Source organism: Triticum urartu, chromosome 4, assembly GCF_003073215.2.
Source record: "Triticum urartu cultivar G1812 chromosome 4, Tu2.1, whole genome shotgun sequence".
NCBI lineage: Eukaryota > Viridiplantae > Streptophyta > Magnoliopsida > Poales > Poaceae > Triticum > Triticum urartu.
Genome location: NC_053025.1, coordinates 493,552,189 through 493,575,016, shown reverse-complemented (window position 1 = coordinate 493,575,016; position 22,828 = coordinate 493,552,189). Strand labels below are relative to the sequence as shown.

Here is a 22,828-nt window from a genome sequence, read left to right as displayed (position 1 = left end):
GTCGGTCCATCATATATCGTCATAATTGCCTTTCACCTGCACGACCGAATAGTGTGAATAATAATAATATTGCACATGCATTGGACTAAGCTGGAATCTGCAAGCATTCAATAAACAGGAGAAGACAAGGCAATATGGGCTCTTTTGTCAGATCAGCAATAATGCATAAAAGAGCCACTTCAACAATTTAATCATGGTCTTCTCCTATCGACCCCCAAAGAAAAGAAAAGAAATAAAACTATTTACACGGGAAAGCTCCCAACAAGCAAAAAGAAGAATGGGAAATATTTTTGGGTTTTCTTTTTAATTACTACTACAAGCATGAAAAGTAAACTAATTTAAAGTTACAACTAATTTTTTTTCTTAAGGTTTATCAAACACACAAGAAGAAAGCATAAAAAGGAAAGTAAACTAGCATGGATGATACAATGAAAAAGTATGAGCACCGACATCTAGCAATGAGTGTGTGAACATAAATGTAATGTTGGTGAGAAATACGTACTCCCCCAAGCTTAGGCTTTTGGACTAAGTTGGTCTATGGCCACGGCTGGCCTGGCGGATATCCATAATAATAGTTGGGGTCGTACTAAGAAGAAGAAGAAGAAGAAGAAGAAGAAGAAGAAGAAGAAGAAGAAGAGGACTCCGATTGCCACTGGCTGGCGATCATCTCCGGATCCCACTGGTAATTAGACTGTCGTGAAGGATCAAATTGTGGTTCCGGCTCTGGCTTCATGGCTGGTGCAAGGTTCCGGTAGGCGTGAATAGCCTTCAACGGAACAAGGTACTGGCCTGCAGATAAATCAAACAAAGAAGGAGCAAGCAAGGTAATAGTCTCAGGATGATGTTTATCAAAGGACAATTTGTATTTAAGCTCTCCTTCCCTATTCTTAACAATAAAATCATGTGCCACCATACTTTTATAATCTAAATAAACACGAGGAAGCACTTTTTCTTCCTTCTCATAATGCCTAATAGGTATATTAAAATGTGCAGCTAGGCGTGAAGCATAGATGCCTCCAAAGATGGGGCCCTTGGTACGGTTCAGACTTAACCGTTTAGCAATAATGCCGCGCATACTAACAGAGTTATCACTGTATAAACCATGGAGCAAAATAATAATATTAGGGATACTAAGGTTTCCAAAGTTTCCGCGACCAATTAAACAACGACTAGCAAATAATGCAAAATAGCGTAAAACAGGGAAATGTATGCTAGTGATTCGTGCATCAGAAACCTTCCTTGTTTCCCCTACAGTGATAGTATCAATAAACCCGTCCACATCCTCGCGATGTGGTTCCTCTGTCTTGCCCTCAAAAGGGACTAAACAAACCCGACAAAAATCATAAAGTGACATCTCCTTATGCACATCATATAAATGAAACTCCATCGTAGGTGGGGAGCTCCTAGAATGGAAATGAAAGTTTTGCACAAAGATATTTGTGAGTAAGAGATACTGATTGCATTGGTCGTGGAGGAAAGCGGTGAGGCCTGCATTCCTAGCCAATTCATGAAAATCTTCATAAATCCCGGCTGCTCTCAAGAAATCATTGGAAGGCCATTCACACGCCCGAACCTCCGCGGTGCGAGGCAGATTATACTTAGGCTTTGGTGCCTTTTCCTTCGAGCTTCAGCTCGATGAGCCCCTCAAAAGTCTCTTCATCATTTTCTGAAAAATTATGAAATTTTTAGTAACTTCAAAATAAAAGTGAACCAAACTCAATAATATTGATAGCAACTACTCCTACAAGTGCCTAGGGCCTATATCATGCATTAAAACTACTTTTGACCATATAAATTTGACATGCAAGCTCAAGAACAGGGTCACCTAAGCAGCAAAAACTTGCAATGAATAAAGCACTAGAATAAAAACTAATTGGACCAATGGAGGAGTCACATACCAAGGAACAATCTCCCCAAGCAGTTTTGTGAGAGGTGCTTTGAGCAAGGAGATCGAAAATGGCAGCACAATGAGCTAGAACTCGTGCTTGAGCTGGATATTCGTGTTTGGGGGAGGAAGAAGGAGTGTGTTGGTGAAAGGATAAGTGGAGGAGGGCCACCGTGGGCCCACGAGGTAGGGGGACGCGCCTAGGGGGTAGGGTGCGCCCTCCACCCTCGTGGGCAGATGGTTGACCCCCCCCCCTATTGTGTTCTCAGTGCCAAATATTCTCAAATATTCTAGAAAAATTCATATTTAAATTTCAGGGCATTTGGAGAACTTTCATTTTCGGGGTATTTTTATATTGCACGGATAATCAGATAACAGACAGAAAAATATTTATTTTTATTTTATTTAATATAAATAACAGAGAGTAAAAGTGGGGTTCATAAGGTTTTGCTTTCTAGTTTCATCCATATCATGCTCCTCAAAAGGAATCCACTAACAAGGTTGATCAAGTCTTGTTAACGAACTCATTCCGAATAACATGGAACCGGAGAAATTTCAAATAACACTGTGTTACCTCAACGGGGATATGCACATCCCCAATAATAAGAATATCATATTTCTTCTTGACAGTAGGAAGAGGAAATTCAAAACCTCCAAATATAATCGATGGAATTTTTCCAATAGAGTTGATACTATGAACTTGAGGTTGTATCCTCGGAAAGTGTACCGTATGCTCATTACCATTAACATGAAAAGTGACATTGCCTTTAGTGCAATCAATGACAGCCCCTGCAGTATTCAAAAAGGATCTTCCAAGAATAATAGACATACTATCGTCCTCGGGAATATCAAGAATAACAAAGTCCGTTAAAATAGTAACGTTTGCAACTACAACAGGCACATCCTCACAAATACCGACAGGTATAGCAGTTGATTTATCAGCCATTTGCAAAGATATTTCAGTAGGTGTCAACTTATTCAAATCAAGTCTACGATATAAAGAGAGAGGCATAACACTAACACCGGCTCCAAGATCACATAAAGCAGTTTTAACATAGTTTCTTTTAATGGAGCATGATATAGTTGGTACACCGGGATCTCCTAGTTTCTTTGGTATTCCACCCTTAAAAGTATAATTAGCAAGCATCGTGGAAATTTCAGCTTCTGGTATCTTTCTTTTATTTGTAATAATTTCTTTCATGTACTTAGCATAAGGATTCATTTTAAGCATATCAGTTAATCGCATACACAAAAAGATAGGTCTAATCATTTCAGCAAAGTGCTCAAAATCCTCATCATCCTTTTTCTTGGATGGTTTGGGAGGAAAAGGCATGGGTTTCTGAACCCAATGCTCTCTTTCTTTACCATGTTTCCTAGCAACAAAGTATTTCTTATCATAACGTTGATTCCTTGATTGTGGGTTATCAAGATCAACAGCAGGTTCAATTTCTACATCATTATCATTACTAGGTTGAGCATCATCATGAACATTATCATTAACATTATTACTAGTTTCAGGTTCATTACCAGATTGAGTTTCAGCATCAGAAATAGAAATATCATTTGGATTCTCAGGTGTTTCAGTAACAGGTTCACTAGAAGCATGCAAAGTCCTATCATTTTTCTTTTTCTTCCTTTTAGAAGGACTAGGTGCATCTATATTATTTCTCTGAGAATCTTGCTCAATTCTCTTAGGATGGCGGCCTTCAGGATACAAAGGTTCCTAAGTCATTCTACCAGTTCTAGTAGCCACTCTAACAGCATTATCATTATCCTTACTATTCAATTCATTGAGCAAATCATTTTGAGCTTTAAGTACTTGTTCTACTTGAGTGGTAACCATAGAAGCATTTTTACTAATAAGTTTAAGTTCACCATTGACATTAGCCATATAATCACCCAAGCGTTCAAGCATATTTGAATTGTATTTCAGTTGTCTACCAAAATAAGCATTAAAGTCTTCTTGCTTAGCCATAAATTTATCAAACTCATCTAAGCATGGGCTAGCAAACTTAGTAAATGGGATTTCAGCTTTATCATATCTATAGAGAGAATTTACCTTTACTACCTGTGTTGGGTTATCAAGACCATGAGTTTCTTCAATAGGTGATGGATCAAGATCATATATTTCTTCAACATGCGGTAAATTAAGACCGTGTATTTATTCAATAGGAGGTAAATTCTTAACATCTTTAGCTTTAATACCTTTTTCTTTCATAGATTTCTTTGCCTCTTGCATATCTTCAGGACAGAGAAATAGAATACCCCTCTTCTTCGGAGTTGGTTTAGGAATAGGCTCGGGAATTGGCTCCGGAGGTGTCCAATTATTTTCATTTGTCAACATATTATTCAATAGAATTTTAGCTTCATCTGGTGTTCTTTCCCTGAAAACAGAACCAGCACAACTATCCAGGTAATCTCTGGAAGCATCGGTTAGTCCATTATAAAAGATATCAAGTATTTCATTTTTCTTAAGAGGATGATCAGGCAAAGCATTAAGTAATTGGAGAAGCCTCCCCCAAGCTTGTGGGAGACTCTCTTCTTCAATTTGCACAAAATTATATATATCCCTTAAAGCAGCTTGTTTCTTATGAGCAAGGAAATATTTAGTAGAGAAGTAATAAATCATATCCTGGGGACTACGCACACAACCAGGATCAAGAGAATTAAACCATATCTTAGCATCACCCTTTAATGAGAATGGAAATATTTTAAGGATATAAAAGTAGCAAGTTCTCTCATTATTAGTGAACAGGGTGGCTATATCATTTAATTTAGTAAGATGTGCCACAACAGTTTCAGATTCATAGCCATGAAAAGGATCAGATTCAACCAAAGTAATTATATCAGGATCAACACAGAATTCATAATCCTTATCAGTAATACAGATAGGTGAAGTAGCAAAAGTAGGGTCAGGTTTCATCCTAGCATTTAGAGATTGCTTATTCCATTTAGCTAATAACCTCTTATGTTCGTGTCTATCTTTGCAAGCTAAAATAGCTAAAGAAGCTTCTTTATCAAAAACATAAGCCTCAGGAATAACAGGCAAGTCTTCATCATCAATTTCATCAGTATTATCAGATTCAATATTTTCAATCTCTCTATACCTAGCAAGTTGTTCATCAAGAAATTCACCAAGTGGCACAGTAGTATCAAGCATAGAAGTAGTTTCATCATAAGTATCATGTATAGCAGAAGTGGCATCATCGATAACATGCGACATATCAGAACGAATAGCTGAAGTAGGTTTAGGTGTCGCAAGCTTACTCAAAACAGAAGGTGAATCAAGTGCAGAGCTAGATGGCAATTCCTTACCTCCCCTCGTAGTTGAGGGATAAATCTTGGTTCTTGGATCTTTCAAGTTCTTCATGATGATAAGCAGATATAAATCCCAAGTGACTCAAAGAATAGAGCTATGCTCCCCGGCGACGGCGCCAGAAAATAGTCTTGATAACCCACAAGTATAGGGGATCGCAACAGTTTTCGAGGGTAAAGTATTCAACCCAAATTTATTGATTCGACACAAGGGATCCAAAGAATACTCTCAAGTATTAGCAGCTGAGTTGTCAATTCAACCACACCTAGAAACTTAGTATCTGCAGGAAAGTATTTAGTATCAAAGTAATATGATAGTAGTGGTAAAGGTAACAAAAGGTAACAGTAGTAAAAGTAATGTTTTTGGTATTTTGTAGTGATGATAGCAATAACAACGGAAAAGTAAATAAGCGAAGAACAATATATGGAAAGCTCGTAGGCAATGGATCGGTGATAGAGAATTATGCCGGATGCGGTTCATCATGTAACAGTCATAACCTAGGGTGACACAGAACTAGCTCCAATTCACTAATATAATGTAGGCATGTATTCCGAACATAGTCATACGTGCTTATGGAAAAGAACTTGCATGACATCTTTTGTCCTACCCTCCCGTGGCAGTGGGGTCCTTACAGAAACTAAGGGATATTAAGGCCTGCTTTTAATAGAGTGCCGGAACAAAGCATTAACACATAGTGAATACATGAACTCCTCAAACTACGGTCATCACCGGTAAGTATCCCGATTATTGTCACTTCGGGGTTAACGGATCATAACACATAATAGGTGACTATAGACTTGCAAGATAGGATCAAGAACACTCATATATTGATGAAATCATAATAGGTTCAGATCTGAAATCATGGCACTCAGGCCCTAGTGACAAGCATTAAGCATAGCAAAGTCATAGCAACATCAATCTCAGAACATAGTGGATACTAGGGATCAAACCCTAACAAAACTAACTCAATTACATGATAAATCCCATCCAACCCATCACCGTCCAGCAAGCCTACGATGGAATTACTCACGCACGGCGGTGAGCATCATGAAATTGGTGATGGAGGATGGTTGATGATGATGATGGCGACGGATTCCCCTCTCTGGAGCCCCGAACGGACTCCAGATCAGCCCTCCAGAGAGGTTTTAGGGCTTGGCGGCGGCTCCGTATCGTAAAACGCGATGAATTCTTCTCTATGATTTTTTTTCTCCCCGAAACACAATATATAGAGTTGGAGTTGGAGTCAGAGAGGCACCAGAGAGCCCACGAGGTAGGGGGCGCGCCCTCCACCCTCGTGGACAGGTCGTGGGCCCCCTGGCCTTCATCTTTTGCGGGTATTTTTTATATTTTTCAAAAAGCTGCTCCGTGAAGTTTCAGGTCATTACAAGAACATTTGTTTCTGCACATAGATAACACCAGGGTAATTCTGCTGAAAACAGCGTGAGTCCGGGTTAGTTCCATTAAAATCATGCAAGTTAGAGTCCAAAACAAGGGCAAAAGTGTTTGGAAAAGTAGATACGACGGAGACGTATCACTTCTTCATGGGAGCGGCAACTTGCTTGCCATTCTTCTTGAAGTTCCCTTTTTTCCCTTGTCCTTTTTCTTGAAACTAGTGGTTGTGTTAAGCATCAACACTTGATGCTCTTTCTTGATTTCTACCATCATCGATTTCAGCATCGCGAAGAGCTCGGGAATCATTTTTGTCATCCCTTGCTTATTATAGTTCATCACGAAGTTCTAATAGCTTGGTGATAGTGACTAGCGAACTTTGTCAATCACTATCTTATCTGGAAGATTCTCCCACTTGATTCAAGTGATTGTAGTACCCAGACATTTTGAGCACATGCTCACTAGCTGAGCTATTCTCCTCCATCTTGTAGGCAAAGTACTTGTCAGAGGTCTCATACCTCTCGACATGGGTATGAGTCTAAAATACCAATTTCAGCTCTTGGAACATCTCATATGCTCTATGGCGTTCAAAACATTTTTGACGTCCCAGTTCTAAGCCGTAAAGCATGGCACACTAAACTATTAAGTAGTCATCATATCCAGTTTGCCAAACGTTCATAATGTCTGCATCTGCTCCTGCAATAGGTCTATCACCTAGCAGTGCATCAAGGACATAATTCTTTTGTGCAGCAATGAGGATAATCCTCAGATCACGGACCAGTCTGTATCATTGCTACTATCATCTTTCAACTTAGTTTTCTCTAGGAACGTATCAAAAAATAGGGGAGCTACATCATGAGCTATTGATCTACAACATAGATTTGCAAATACTATCAGGACTAAGTTCATGATAAATTAATTTCACTTAATCATATTACTTAAGAACTCCCACTTAGATAGACATCCCTCGAGTCATCTAAATGATCACGTGATCCATATCAACTAAACCATGTCCAATCATCACGTGAGATGGAGAAGTCTTCAATGGTGATCCATATCAACTAAACTATATGATTCACGTTCGACCTTTCGGTCTCCAGTGTTCCGAGGCCATGTCAGTACATGCTAGGCTCGTCAAGTTTAACCCGAGTATTCTGCATGTGAAAACTGTCTTACACCCATTGTATGTGAACGTAGAGTCTATCACACCCAATCATCATGTGGTGTCTCGAAACGATGAACTTTCGCAATGGTGGATACTCGGGGATAACACTTATATCTTGAAATTTAGTGAAGGGATCATCTTATAATGTTATCGTCGTTCTAAGCAAAATAAGATGCATAAAAGATAAACATCACATGCAATCAAAATATGTGACATGATATGGCCATGATCATCTCGTGCTTTTGATCTCCATCACCAAATCATCGTCATGATCTCCATCGTCACCGGCTCGACACCTTGATCTCCATCGTTGCGTCATGGTCGTCTCACCAACTATTGCTTCTACAAATATTGCAAACACATAGAGATAAAGTAAAGCAATTACATGGCGTTTGCATTTCATACAATAGAGAGACAACCATAAGGCTCCTGCCGGTTGCCGATAAATTACAAAACATGATCATCACATACAACAACGTACATCACAACATGTCTTGACCATATCACGTCACAACATTGAAGGAAATATGCCCTAGAGGCAATAATAAAGTTGTTATTTATATTTCCTTATATCATGATAAATGTTTATTATTCATGCTAGAATTGTATTAACCGGAAACTTAGTACATGTGTGAATACATAGACAAACAGAGTGTCACTAGTATGCCTCTACTTGACTAGCTCATTGAATCAATGATGGTTATGTTTCCTGACCATAGGCAAGATTTGTCATTTGATTAACGGGGTCACATCATTAGGTAATGATGTGATTGACTTGACCCATTCGTTAGCTTAGCACGATGATCGTTTAGTTTGTTGCTATTGCTTTCTCCATAACTTATACATGTTCCTATGACTAAGAGATCATGCAACTCCCGAATACCGGAGGAACACTTAGTGTGCTATCAAACGTCACAACATAACTGGGTGACTATAAAGATGCTCTACAGGTGTCTCCGATGGTGTTTGTTGAGTTGGCATAGATCGAGATTAGGATTTGTCACTCCGAGTATCGGAGAGGTATCTTTGGGCCCTCTTGGTAATGCACATCACTATAAGCCTTGCAAGCAATGTGACTAGTGCGTTAGTTGTGGGATGATGCATTACGGAACGAGTAAATAGACTTGCCGGTAATGAGATTGAACTAGGTATTGAGATACCGACGATCGAATCTCGGGCAAGTAACATACCGATGACAAAGGGAACAGCGTATGTTGTTGTGCGGTTTGACTGATAAAGATCTTCATAGAAGAGGTAGGAACCAATATGAAAATCTAGGTTCCGCTATTGGTTATTTACCAGAGATGATTCTCTGTCATGTCTACATAGTTCTCGAACCCGTAGGGTCCAAACGCTAAACGTTCGGTGATGATCGGTATTATGAGTTTTTGTGTTTTGATGTACCAAAGGTAGTCCGGAGTCCTGGATATGATCACGGACATGACGAGGAGTCTCGAAATGGTTGAGACATAAAGATCGATATATTGGAAGCCTATGTTTGGACATCAAAATGGTTCCGGATGAATTCGGGCATTTTCTGGAGTACCGGGAGGTTACCAGAACCCCCCGGGGAGTATATGGGCCTTATTGGGCCTTAGTGGAATAGAGGAGAGGAAGGGAAAAGGTGGGAGGTGCGCCCCCTTAGCCCAATCCAAATTGGGTGGGGGCGCCCCCTCCCCCTTTCCTTCCCTCTCTCCTCCCCTTCCTTCTCTCCTACTCCTACTACTTGGAAGGGGGGAATCCTACTCCTGGTGGGAGTAGGACTCCCCTAGGGCACGCCATAGAGGGCCAGCCCGCCCCCTCCTCCACTCCTTTATATACGGGGGAGGGGGCACCCCATAGACACACAAGTTGATCATTGTCTGAGCCGTATGTGGTGCCCCCTCCACCATAATCGACCTCGGTCATATCGTCGTAGTGCTTAGGCGAAGCCCTGCGCCGGTAGCTTCATCATCACCATCCTCACATCGTCATGCTGACGAAGCTCTGCCTCGACACTCAGCTGGATCAGGAGTTCGTGGGCCATCACCGAGCTGAACGTGTGCAGATCGCGGAGGTGCCGTACTTCCGGTACTAGGATCGGTCGGATCGTGAAGACGTACGACTACATCAACCACGTTGTCATAACGCTTCCGCTTACGGTCTACGAGGGTACGTAGACAACACTCTTCCCTCTCGTTGTTATGCATCACCATGATAGATCTTGCATGTGCCTAGGATTTTCTTTGAAATTACCGCGTTCCCCAACAGTGGCATCCGAGCGAGGTCTATGCGTAGATGTTATATGCACGAGTAGAACACAAAGGAGTTGTGGGTGTGGGTATACACATATTGCTTGCCGTCACTAGTTGATTCTTGATTCAGTGGTATTGTTGGATGAAGCGGCTCAGACCGACATTACGCGTACACTTACGCGAGACTCGTTCTACCAACGTGCTTCGCACACAGGTGGCTGGTGGCTGTCAGTTTCTCCAACTTTAGTTGAATCGGATTCAATGAACATGGTTATTTCTGAAGATCAAAAAGCAATCACTATACCGCGTTGTGGTTTTTTGATGCGTAGGTAAGAACGGTTATTGCTCAGTCCGTAGCAGCCACGTAAAACTTGCAACAACAAAGTAGAGGACATCTAACTTGTTTTCGCAGGGCATGTTGTGATGTGATATGGTCAAGACATGATGAGACATAAATTGTTGTATGAGATGATCTTGTTTTGTTAAAATTATCGGCAACTGGCAGGAGCCTTATGGTTGTCTCTTTATTGCATAAGATGCAAGCGCCATATAATTGATTTACTTTATCGCTATGCGATAGCAATAGTTGCAAAAGCAATAGATGGCGAGACGACCATGTGACGACACGTTGATAAAGATCAAGATGATGGAGATCTTGGTGTCAAGCCGGTGATGATGGTGATCATGACGGTGCTTTGGAGATTGAGATCAAAGGCACAAGATGATGATGGCCATATCATATCACTTATATTTGATTGCATGTGATGTTTATCCTTTATGCATCTTATTTTGCTTAGTTCGGCGGTAGCATTATAAGATGATCTCTCACTAAATTTTAAGGTACAAGTGTTCTCCCTGAGTATGCACCGTTGTGACAGTTCGTCGTGCCGAGACACCACGTGATGATCGGGTGTGATAAGCTCTACGTTCACATACAAGGTGCAAGCCAGTTTTGCACATGCAGAATACTCGGGTAAAACTTGACGAGCCTAGTGTATGCAGATATGGCCTCGGAACACTGAGACTGAAAGTCGAGCGTGAATCATATAGTAGATATGATCAACATAGTGATGTTCACCATTGAAAACTACTCCATCTCACATGATGATCGGACATGGTTTAGTTGATATGGATCACGTGATCACTTAGATGATTAGAGAGATGTCTATCTAAGTGGGAGTTCTTAAGTAATTTGATTAATTGAACTTTAATTTATCATGAACTTAGTACCTGATAGTATTTTGCATGTCTATGTTGTTCTAGATAGATGGCTCGTGTTGTTGTTCTGTTGAATTTTAGTGCGTTCCTAGAGAAAACTATGTTGAAAGATGACGGTAGCAATGATGCGGACTGGGTCAGTGATCTGAGGATTATCCTCATTGCTGCACAGAATAATTATGTCCTTGATGCACCGCTAGGTGACAGACCTATTGTAGGAGCAGATGCAGATGTTATGAACGTTTGGCAAGCTCAGTATGACAACTACTTGATAGTTTAGTGCGCCATGCTTTACGGCTTAGAACCGGGACTTCAAAAACGTTTTGAACGCCACAGAGCATATAAGATGTTCTAAGAGCTGAAATTGGTATTTCAGACTCATGCCCAAGTCGAGAGGTATGAGACCTCTGACAAGTACTTTGCCTACAAGATGGAGGAGAATAGCTCAACCAGTGAGCATGTACTCAGATTGTCTGAGTACTACAATCACTTGAATCAATTGGGAGTTAATCTTCCAGATAAAATAGTGATTGACAGAGTTCTCTAGTCACTATCACCAAGTTATTGGAACTTCGTGATGAACTATAATATGCAAGGGATGATGAAAACGATTCCCGAGCTCTTCGTGATGCTGAAATCGACAAAGGTAGAAATCAAGAAAAGCATCAAATGTTGATGGTTGACAAGACCACTAGTTTCAAGTAAAAGGGCAAGGGAAAGAAAGACAACTTCAAGAAGAATGGCAAGCAAGTTGCCACTCCCATGAAGAATCCCAAAGCTAGACCCAAGCGTGGAACTGAGTGCTTCTACTGCAAAGGAAATGGTCACTAGAAGTGGAACTGCCCTAGATACTTAGCGGATAAGAAGGATGGCAAAGTGAACAAAATTATATTTGATATACATGTTATTTATATGTACTTTACTAGTGTTTATAGCAACCCCTCAGTATTTGATACTGGTTCAGTTGCTAAGAGTAGTAACTCGAAACGGGAGTTACAAAATAAACAGAGACTAGTTAAGGGCGAGGTGATGATGTGAGTTGGAAGTGATTCCAAGGTTGATAAGAGCACCATCGCACACTCCCTTTACCTTCGAGATTAGTGTTGAACCTAAAATAAATGTTATTTGGTGTTTGCGTTGAGCATAAATATGATTGGATCATGTTTATTGCAATACGGTTATTCATTTAAGTCAAAGAATAATTGTTGTTCTATTTACCTGAATAAAACCTTCTATGGTCATACACTCAATATAAATGGTTTATTGAATCTCGAACGTAGTGATACATATATTCATAACATTGAGGCCAAAAGATGCAAAGTTAATAATGATAGTGCAACTTATATGTTGCACTACCGTTTAGGTCATATTGGTGTAAAGTGCATGAAGAAACTCCATGCCGATGGACTTTTGGAATCACTTGATGCTTGCGAACCTTGCCTCATGGGCAAGATGACTTAGACTCCATTCTCCGGAACAATGGAGCGAGCAACTGACTTATAGGAAATAATACATACTGATGTATGCGGTCCGATGAGTGTTGAGGCTCGCGGCGGGCATCATTATTTTCTGACCTTCACAGATGATTTGAAGCAGATATGGGTATATCTACTTGATGAAACATAAGTCTGAAACATTTGAAAAGTTCAAAGAATTTCAGAGTGAAGTGGAAAATCATCGTAACAAGAAAATAAAGTTTCTGTGATCTGATCGTGGAGGTGAATATTTGAGTTACGAGTTTGGTCTTCATTTGAAACAATGTGGAATAGTTTCGCAACTCATGCCACCTGGAACACCACAGCGTAATGGTGTGTCTGAACGTCATAACCGTACTTTATTAGATATGGTACGATCTATGATGTCTCTTACCGATTTACCACTCTCGTTTTGGGGTTATGCATTAGAGACAGCTGCATTCACGTTAAATAGGGCACCATCTAAATCCGTTGAGACGACACTGTATGAACTATGGTTTGGCAAGAAACAAAAGCTGTCGTTTCTTAAGAGTTTGGGGTTGTGATGCTTATGTGAAAAGGTTTCAACCTGATAAGCTCAAACCCGAATCGGAGAAGTGTGTCTTCATAGGATACCCAAAAGAAAATGTTGGGTACACCTTCTATCACAGATCCGAAGGCAAGATCTTTGTTTCTAAGAGTGGATCCTTTCTAGAAAGGAGTTTCCCTCAAAAGAAGTGAGTGGGGGGAAAGTAGAACCTGATGAGGTAATTGTACCTTCTCTCGAATTGGAAAGTATCTCATCACTGAAATCTGTTCTAGTGATGCCTACACGAATCAGTGAGGAAGTTAATGATGATGATCATGAAACTTCAGATCAACTTACTACCGAACATCATAGGTCAACCAGAGTAAGATCCACACCAGAGTGGTACGGTAATCCTGTTTTGGAGGTCATGTTACTTCACCGTGACGAACCTACGAACTATGAGGAAACGATGATGAGCCCAGATTCCGTGAAAAGGCTTAAGGCCATGAAATCTGAGATGGGATCCATGTATGAGAACAAAGTATGGACTTTGATTGACTTGCCGGTTGATCGGTGAGCCATTCAGAATAAATGGATCTTCAAGAGGAAGACGGACGCTGATAGTAGTGTTACTATCTACAAATCTTGAATTGTCGCAAAAGGTTTTCAACAAGTTCAAGGTGTTGACTATGATGAGATTTTCTCACTCATATCGACGCTTAAAAGTCTGTCCGAATCATGTTAGTAGTTGCCGCATTTTATGAAATCTGGCAAATGGATATCAAAACTACTTTCCTTAATGGATTCATTAAAGAAGAGTTGTATATGATGCAACCAGAAGATTTTGTCAATCCTAAAGATGCTAACAAAGTGTGCAAGCTCCAGCGATTCATCTATGAACTGGTGCAAGCATCTCAGAGTTGGAATATACGTTTCGATAAGTTGATCAAAGCATATAGTTTTATACATACTTGCGGTGAAGCCTGTATTTGCAAGAAAGTGAGTGGGAGCACTACAGCCTTTCTGATAAGTATATGTGAATGACATATTGTTGATCGGAAATGATGTAGAATTTCCTGGAAAGCATAAAGGAGTGTTTGAAAGGAGTTTTTCAAAGAAATACCTCAGTAATGCTGCTTACATATTGAGCATCAAGATCTATAGATATAGATCAAGACGCTTTATAAGTTTTTTCAATGAGTACATACCTTGACAAGATTTTTAAGGAGTTCAAAATGGATTAGTCAAAGAAAGAGTTCTTTCCTGTGTTGCAAGGTGTGAAGTTGAGTAAAGACTCAAAACCCGACCACGGCAGAAAATAGAAAGAGAATGAAAAGTCATTCCCTATGCCTCAGTCATAGGTTCTATTAAGTATGCTATGCTGTGTACCAGACCTATTGTATACCTTAGCATGATTTTGGCAAGGGAGTACAATAGTGATCTAGGAGTAGATCACTGGACAGCGGTCAAAATTATCCTTAGAGGACTAAGGGAATATTTCTCGGTTATGGAGGTGATAAAAGTGTTCATCGTAAAGAGTTATGTCGATGCAAGCTTTTGACACCGATCTAGATGACTCTAAGTCTCGATCTAGATACATATTGAAAGTGGGAGCAATTAGCTAGAGTAGCTCCGTGCAGAGTATTGTAGACATAGAAATTTGCAAAATACATACCGATCTGAATGTTGCAGACCCGTAGACTAAACTTCTCTCACAAGCAAAACATGATCACTCTTTGGGTGTTAATCACATAGCGATGTGAACTAGATTATTGACTCTAGTAAACCCTTTGAGTATTTGTCACATGGAGATATGAACTAATCACATAAAGATGTGAACTATTGGTGTTAAATCACATGGCAAATGTGAACTAGATTATTGACTCCAGTGCAAGTGGGAGACTGAAGGAAATATGCCCTAGAGGCAATAATAAAGTTGTTATTTATATTTCCTTATATCATGATAAATGTTTATTATTCATGCTAGAATTGTATTAACCGGAAACTTAGTACATGTGTGAATACATAGACAAACAGAGTGTCACTAGTATGCCTCTACTTGACTAGCTCGTTGAATCAATGATGGTTATGTTTCCTGACCATAGACATGAGTTATCATTTGATTAATGGGATCACATCATTAGAGAATGATGTGATTGACTTGACCCATCTGTTAGCTTAGCACGATGATCGTTTAGTTTGTTGCTATTGCTTTCTCCATAACTTAAACGTGTTCCTATGACTATGAGATCATGCAACTCCCGAATACCGGAGGAACACTTAGTGTGCTATCAAACGTCACAACGTAACTGGGTGACTATAAAGATGCTCTACAGGTGTCTCCGATGGTGCTTGTTGAGTTGGCATAGATCGAGATTAGGATTTGTCACTCCGAGTATCGGAGAGGTATCTTTGGGCCCTCTCGGTAATGCACATCACTATAAGCCTAGAAAGCAATGTGACTAGTGAGTTAGTTGTGGGATGATGCATTACGGAACGAGTAAATAGACTTGTCGGTAATGAGATTGAACTAGGTATTGAGATACCGACGATCGAATCTCGGGGAAGTAACATACCGATGACAAAGGGAACAGCGTATGTTGTTGTGCGGTTTGACTGATAAAGATCTTCGTAGAATATGTAGGAAACAATATGAACATCTAGGTTCCGCTATTGGTTATTTACCAGAGATGATTCTCTGTCATGTCTACATAGTTCTCGAACCCGTAGGGTCCGCACGCTTAACGTTCGGTGACGATCGGTATTATGAGTTTTTGTGTTTTTATGTACCAAAGGTAGTTTGGAGTCCCGGATATGATCACGGACATGACGAGGAGTCTCGAAATGGTCGAGACATAAAGATCGATATATTGGAAGCCTATGTTTGGACATCGGAATGGTTCCGGATGAGTTCGGGCATTTTCCGGAGTACCGGGAGGTTACCGGAACCCCCCTGGGAGTATATGGGCCTTATTGGACCTTAGTGGAATAGAGGAGAGGAAGGGAAAAGGTGGGAGGCACGCCCCCTAGCCCAATCCGAATTGGGTGCCCCCCCTTTCCTTCCCTCTCTCCTCCCCTTCCTTCTCTCCTACTCCTACTACTTGGAAGGGGGAATCCTACTCCTGGTGGGAGTAGGACTCCCCTAGGACGCACCATAGAGGGCCGGCCCTCCCCCCTCCTCCACTCCTTTATATACGGGGGAGGGGGCACCCCATAGACACACAAGTTGATCATTGTCTTAGCCATGTGCGGTGCCCCCCTCCACCATAATCCACCTCGGTCATATCGTCGTAGTGCTTAGGCAAAGCCCTGCGCCGGTAGCTTCATCATCACCATCATCACATCATCGTGCTGACGAAGCTCTCCCTCGACACTCAGCTGGATCGAGAGTTCGTGGGACGTCACCGAGCTGAACGTGTGCAGATCGCGGAGGTGCTGTACTTTTGGTACTAGGATCGGTCAGATCGTGAAGACGTGCGACTACATCAACCGCGTTGTCATAACGCTTCCGCTTACGGTCTATGAGGGTACGTAGACAACACTATTCCCTCTCGTTTCTATGCATCACCATGATAGATCTTGCATGTGCGTAGGATTTTTTTTTGAAATTACCGCGTTCCCCAACAAACATGCCCTACAAAAAACAAGTTAGATGTCCTCTACTTTGTTGTTGCAAGTTTTACGTGGTTGCTACGGGCTTCTGGCAAGAACCGTTCTTACCTACGCAAAAACCACAATGGTGTTTCATCAAGTTTGTTGTTTTAACCTTCTTCAAGGAGCATCCGTAGTCAAACTCGATTCAACTAAAGTAGGAGAAACAGACACCCGCCAACCACCTTTATGCAAAACTAGTTGCATGTTAGTCGGTGGAACCGGTCTCCTGCATATGCGTGGACATGTAAGGTTAGTCCGGGCCGCCTCATCCCACAATACCGTCGAATCAAAATAAGACGTTGGTGGTAAGCAGTATGACTATCACTGCCCACAACTCTTTGTGTTCTACTCGTGTATATCATCTATGCATAGACCTGACTCATGATGCCACTGTTTGGGGAACGTTGCATGGAAAACAAAAAAAATTCTACGCACACGCAATGATCTATCCATGGAAATGTATAGCTACGAGAGGGGGAGAGTGTGTCTACCTACACTTGTAAACCGTAAGTGGAAGCTTTTATTCAATGCGGTTGATGTAGTCTTACACCTTCGCGAACCGCCCGATCAAGTACCGAACGAATGGCACCTCTGTGTTCTGCACACGTTCAACTCGGTGTCGTCCTTGCCGTCTTGATCCAGTAAGCGAGGCGAGGTAGTAGATGAGTTTTGTGAGCACAACAACATGGTGACGGTGGTGGTGAAGCAATCCTGTAGGGCTTCGCCTAAGCACTGCGATTATTTAGAACGAAGGAGTAAACTAGAGGCGGAGGGGCGCCGACACACGGCGTGGAATAAGTTGTGTATTGTGTGGCACCCCTCCCCACATATATATATATAGGTGTGGGAAGGGACGAGGCTTCCCTAGGGCACCTCCAATAGGGTCGGGGGCCATCCTAGGGATTTCATAGTGGTGCACCCCCCCTTCCATATAATGCACAAGGGAGAAGGAAAGGGGGAGGCGCCCCTTCTCCTTCATTTCTCCCTTCCAGAGATATGGTAGGAGGAGGTGGCGCCTCCCCCTTCCATCTAATTGGGTGCGGCTGCCTTAGGGGGGGCGCACCAGCCCACGTGGGCTGGTGTGTTCCCTCTACTTGGCCCAATAAGGCCCAATACTTTCCTGGTGCCTCCGGAACCCTTCCGGTATACCGATAACTTTCTGGTGCATTTTGAAACCATTTCAGAGACCAAATAGCATCGTTCCATATATCAATCTGTACATCCGGATCATTCCCGAGCTCCACGTCATGTCCGTGATCTCATCTGGGACTCCGAACAACATTCGGTCACCAAACCACATAACTCATATAAAAGCAAATCGACATAGAATGTTAAGCGTGCGGACCCTACGGGTTTGAGAACTATGTAGACATGACCGAGACACCTCTCCGGTCAATAACCAATAGCGGAATCTGGATGCCCATATTGGCTCCTACATATTCTACGAAGATCTTTATCGGTCGAACCGTTATGATGACATACGTAATTCACTTTGTTCATCGGTATGTTACTTGCCCGAGATTCGATCGTCGGTATCTTCATACCTAGTTCAATCTCATTACCGGCAAGTTTCTTTACTCGTTCTGTAATACATCACCTCATGACTAACTCCTTATTCATTCGCTTGCAAGCTTATGATGTGTATTACCGAGAGGACCCAGAGATACCTCTCCGATACTCGGAGTGACAAATTCTAATATTGATCTATGCCAACTCAACAAACACCTTCGGAGATACCTATAGAGCACATTTATGATCACCTAGTTACGTTGTGACATTTGATAGCACACAAGGTATTCCTCCGGTATCCGGGAGTTGCATAATCTCATAGTCGAAGGAATATGTATTTACCATGAAGAAAGCAATAGCAATAAAAGTGAACGGTCATTATGCTAAGCTAACAGATGGGTCTTGTCCATCACATCATTCTCCTAATGATGTGATCCCGTTATCAAATGACAACACATGTCTATGGTTAGGAAACCTTAACCATCTTTGATCAACGAGCTAGTCTAGTTGAGGCTTACTAGGGACACGGTATTTTTTTATGTATTCACACATGTATTTAAGTTTTCGGTCAATAAAATTCTAGCATGAATAATAAACCTTTATCATGAATAAGGAAATATAAAATAACAACTTTATTATTGCCTCTAGGGCATATTTCCTTCAAAAGATTGGCTCGAGGAGCGCAAGCTCATGCAACAACTGCTCAATCAACATCTTAGCAGAGCTCACAACACTATGAAGATTCAAGCAAACAAGAAGCGGACGGATACGGACTTTTCAAGTGGGGGACTCTATCTTTGTCAAGTTACAACCATATGTTCAAACTTTAGTCGAGAGGCGCGCCAATCACAAGCTATCTTTCACATTTTTTGGCCTTTCACAATCGTTCAGGCGATAAAGGCGATCACCCCAGTCGCCTACAAGCTCCAATTATCGGAAGGGTCCAAGGTACATGATATATTCCATGTCTCTCAACTCCGTCCAGCTCTCAGCCATGGCATCGTAGCGTCGATGCATCTTCCTCAACCTTCAGAGCATGTTCTGCAACAGTTGAGATTCCCTAACTCTTGTTGGAAGCAAACACCCACATGCCGCCGAGAGCAGATTTTGGTTCGCTGGTCTGATCCAGCGGTTCTCGGTGCCACCTGGGAAGACGTGGTCAAGCTGAAGGAGTGTTTCGTCAATCTGCCGACTTGGGGACAAGCCATCTCTCAAGGGGTAGGGGATGTCAGCGGCCTAGGTTCCACTGACAACGGAAACGCTGCCATGACAGGCACATCAGCTGCCATGGCTGTCACCTCGGATCAAGCAACGTCGCAGGGAGAAGAACGTGTCCCGAGCCGCCCACGTAGGATCGCATAGCCGAACCGATGCTAAATTTGATATTACTTTCGATTTGTATATTTTTATTACTTTCTCGTTTTATATTATGCCTGATACCAATTTTAAATCTTTTTAGTTCATGCTTCGTCAGCTCCTCCTTTCTGATCACTCTCCTGCCGGAGATTCAAGACCCCTAGGCTCTAGTACATTTAGCAAGGCTAAACTTCTATCCGAGCCTTTACGAGCAGGATCCAGGATGTGTTACGTTCATTCAGGACGAGCTTAACCACAATACCCCTCTGGAAGACATGTCGTAGCCAATTGGCTCTGCCCTGCTGGAGCCATGCAACTTCTTCTTGTTCAAACTAGTTCTCGAGCAGTAGTCAAATTGAATTCCCCTGCTTGAGCGTAATGCCCGCTCCTGATGTGGTGGAAAAAGCCTCGTTTTCTATTCCTTTTGAAGCTACTGATGCGAGCTACTGAACAAATAAGATTAGTACAAAAAGCCACAACTAGCACTAGCTTTCGTGATTGCTTCTTTCTACCTTTCTCACTCCGGTAATTGCTCCTTCTTCAAAATATCACTACATACAATTGCAAGAAAAAAAAGAGGAATTTGATCAAGTACTTGATGAGCGATACTGGAGATCAAATAGAAGGTAATGACTCACTCAATGCACATATTTAGGGCTATTTCTTTCATCTGTTTAATACGCAATTCTCGTTGATAAGAAGGGTTTTCTTGTGTTCCAGGGTTGATTAAGCGTTCGATGGAACAGGGATACATTGTGTGAGGCCAAATTGCTTGGCGAATTGATGAATATGGCTCAATATAGAATGGCCCACGTATACCGCTTGAGCCACCAGGATAGCCTTCCACATACGTGGGCCCCGAGTGGACTACCTCTACTTAAGCAAACACGATCAACTTCTCCCTGATCCGGGCACGGGGCATCTACTTTCCCGTCCCTTCTTCCTTTCCAATTTGTAACCGAATCTGAGCAAACTGAGTTGTATCTGGGAGAGAGTAATACAGTGTGTGGAATCCAGCCGCTAACAGGTTAGAACGGAAAGGAGCTTCCTGTAGCGGCGTTACTCATCCCCATCCGCGACGAGGCAGGGCAGCAACCTGGAACCTGGCCGCCTGCCCAATTTCGTTCGACCCAGGCTGTGGCCGCGGCCACTGGCCAACGTCGAGGGCTGAGCAAAGCTCACTCCAGTTGTAGTTTTGGGTTCTCATTTTGAGTTAACCTGTACTTGGCCGATGCCGTTCTTCTTCTTCAATGAAATCACAGCAGTTCTCCGGTGTCTTTGAAAGAAAATACTCGATGTACTCGAAGGTGCGTACGAGTTCTGCTGTGCATGTGGACTACCACGGTACAAAACAAGACCAGAGTTCCCCACAATGGCAGAATGGTTGATAGTATTAGAGATGCGTACGACTTCAACACGGACATAGAATCGAAATGCCAAAAGCAGTTAGGAGAGAACCATGACTTGCTCATTGAAACCAGTACACAAGTTGATCACAGCAGTACGGACTCGATGCTTGCATTACATGACTAACTCATTTTTTTTCGCGAATACATTTCATTGATAGATAGAAGAACAAGAGTTACAGGGTAGTAGATATAAACTCATACACTAGAGGGCGAGCATGAATCTACGATGAGCCCGGATACAGAGCAGGTGCACGGCTAGGGTGGCTCGAATTGCGTGATCGCCGCAAGACCTTTGGCCCCGGCGAGGGCCGAACACAGTACTGACAAGGGCATACTCACACTCAACACGGACCCAAATCCACACTTATTACAGGCCTTTGAGCAAAAGTCACAAAAGAGCGAGTCGAACCCCAGAGCGGCGAATTGAACCTCGATCCCGAAGCAGCCTAGCCAGAAATCTGGATGGACTTGACCTCGGGCTTCTTGACCTCCTTCTTGGGCACGGTGACTGTGAGCAGGCCGTTCTCCATGGCCGCCTTGATCTGGTCCGCCTTGGCGTTGTCCGGGAGGCGGAACCTGCGCAGGAACTTGCCGCTGCTGCGCTCCACGCGGTGCCAGGTGTCGGTCTTCTCCTCCTGCTCCTTGTTCCGCTCGCCGCTGATCTGCAGCACGTTGCCGTCGTCCACCTCCACCTTCACCTCCTCCTTCCTCAGCCCCGGCACGTCCGCCTTGAACACGTGCGCCTCGGGAGTCTCCTTCCAGTCGATCCGCGCGCCGGCGAAGGCCGCGGTCTCGGAGGATGCGCGCGGGAACGAGGGGAAGAAGCTGCTGCTGCCGCCGGAGCCGAAGGGGAAGCCATCGAAGGGGTCCGTGAGGTCAAGGGAGAAGGGGTCGAAGGCTTTGCCGCGGGGAATCAGCGACATGATTGCTCGAGTTGAGCGAGGACTAACTGCGATTAGGAAGCTGTCAGCTCAGGGGGTGGATGCTTCGGTTTGTGCTAGGCCACATTTTATAGCGCACCGGTGGAAGGCCGGTGATGGGTCTGGAGCGTGGAGTGTGCTGGAAACTGCTGGTTTTGGAGCGTCGGGCCTATGGCCGGAACGTAACCGGCCCTGCTGCGGTAGATGAAATTGCATCTGGTATTTTTTTTTTTGAGGGATGCATCTGGTATTTTCTAATTCTTTCTGGAGGCGATTCTAAAAAAAAGTTCTTTCTGGAGCCGATGGAAATTCCAGTCTCTAAAAATTTCTTTTCTGTCTAACAAAAAGTCTCGTTTAAAATGATCTTGAACTCATTCATTTTACGATGAAGACCATGTTAAGTATCGTGATTATCGAAAAATATGAGATAGATTAGGATTTGGTTTGGCTTGTCTTTTACTCCAAATAGATCATTGTACTTCTATATATGCCCACGAGGCTCAAGCAATACATAAAAAACTATTTCACTAAATCCCTCTTTCTCCTTTCTAACATGGTATTTATCGCAAGTCGTTCCTAAACTCTAGCCGTCGCCGCTTCCGCACTTGCGCACCGCCCTCAGGGCGGTTGGCCTCCAAGACCGCCGCCGGGGGCCGCGCCGCCCGTACCTAGGATTCGTCCGCCAGCCGTGTTGGCCGGCTGCCTTAGAGTCTTTTTCCCGAGCCCTTGCTCCGGGTTTTTCGCTCTCTTGCCGGTCGTTTTGATCGGCGTTTTTCTTTTTGACTTTTGA

At 42.7% G+C, this 22,828-nt stretch overlaps 1 protein-coding gene across 1 annotated transcript; it reads right to left on the bottom strand.

The window, feature by feature from the left end:
* Positions 1-21,202: 21,202 nt before the first annotated feature.
* On the bottom strand, positions 21,203-22,153 carry LOC125553990 (17.9 kDa class I heat shock protein-like). Its single transcript, XM_048717624.1, has one exon. It carries the CDS (start codon positions 22,039-22,041, stop codon positions 21,565-21,567), a length of 477 nt encoding a protein of 158 aa, XP_048573581.1. The 5' UTR covers positions 22,042-22,153; the 3' UTR covers positions 21,203-21,564.
* Positions 22,154-22,828: the final 675 nt, after the last annotated feature.

What these genes read in the sequence shown, in the direction of transcription:
- LOC125553990 (XM_048717624.1), bottom strand. Translation starts at nt 22,041, where the DNA reads ATGTCGCTGATTCCCCGCGGCAAAGCCTTCGACCCCTTCTCCCTTGAC.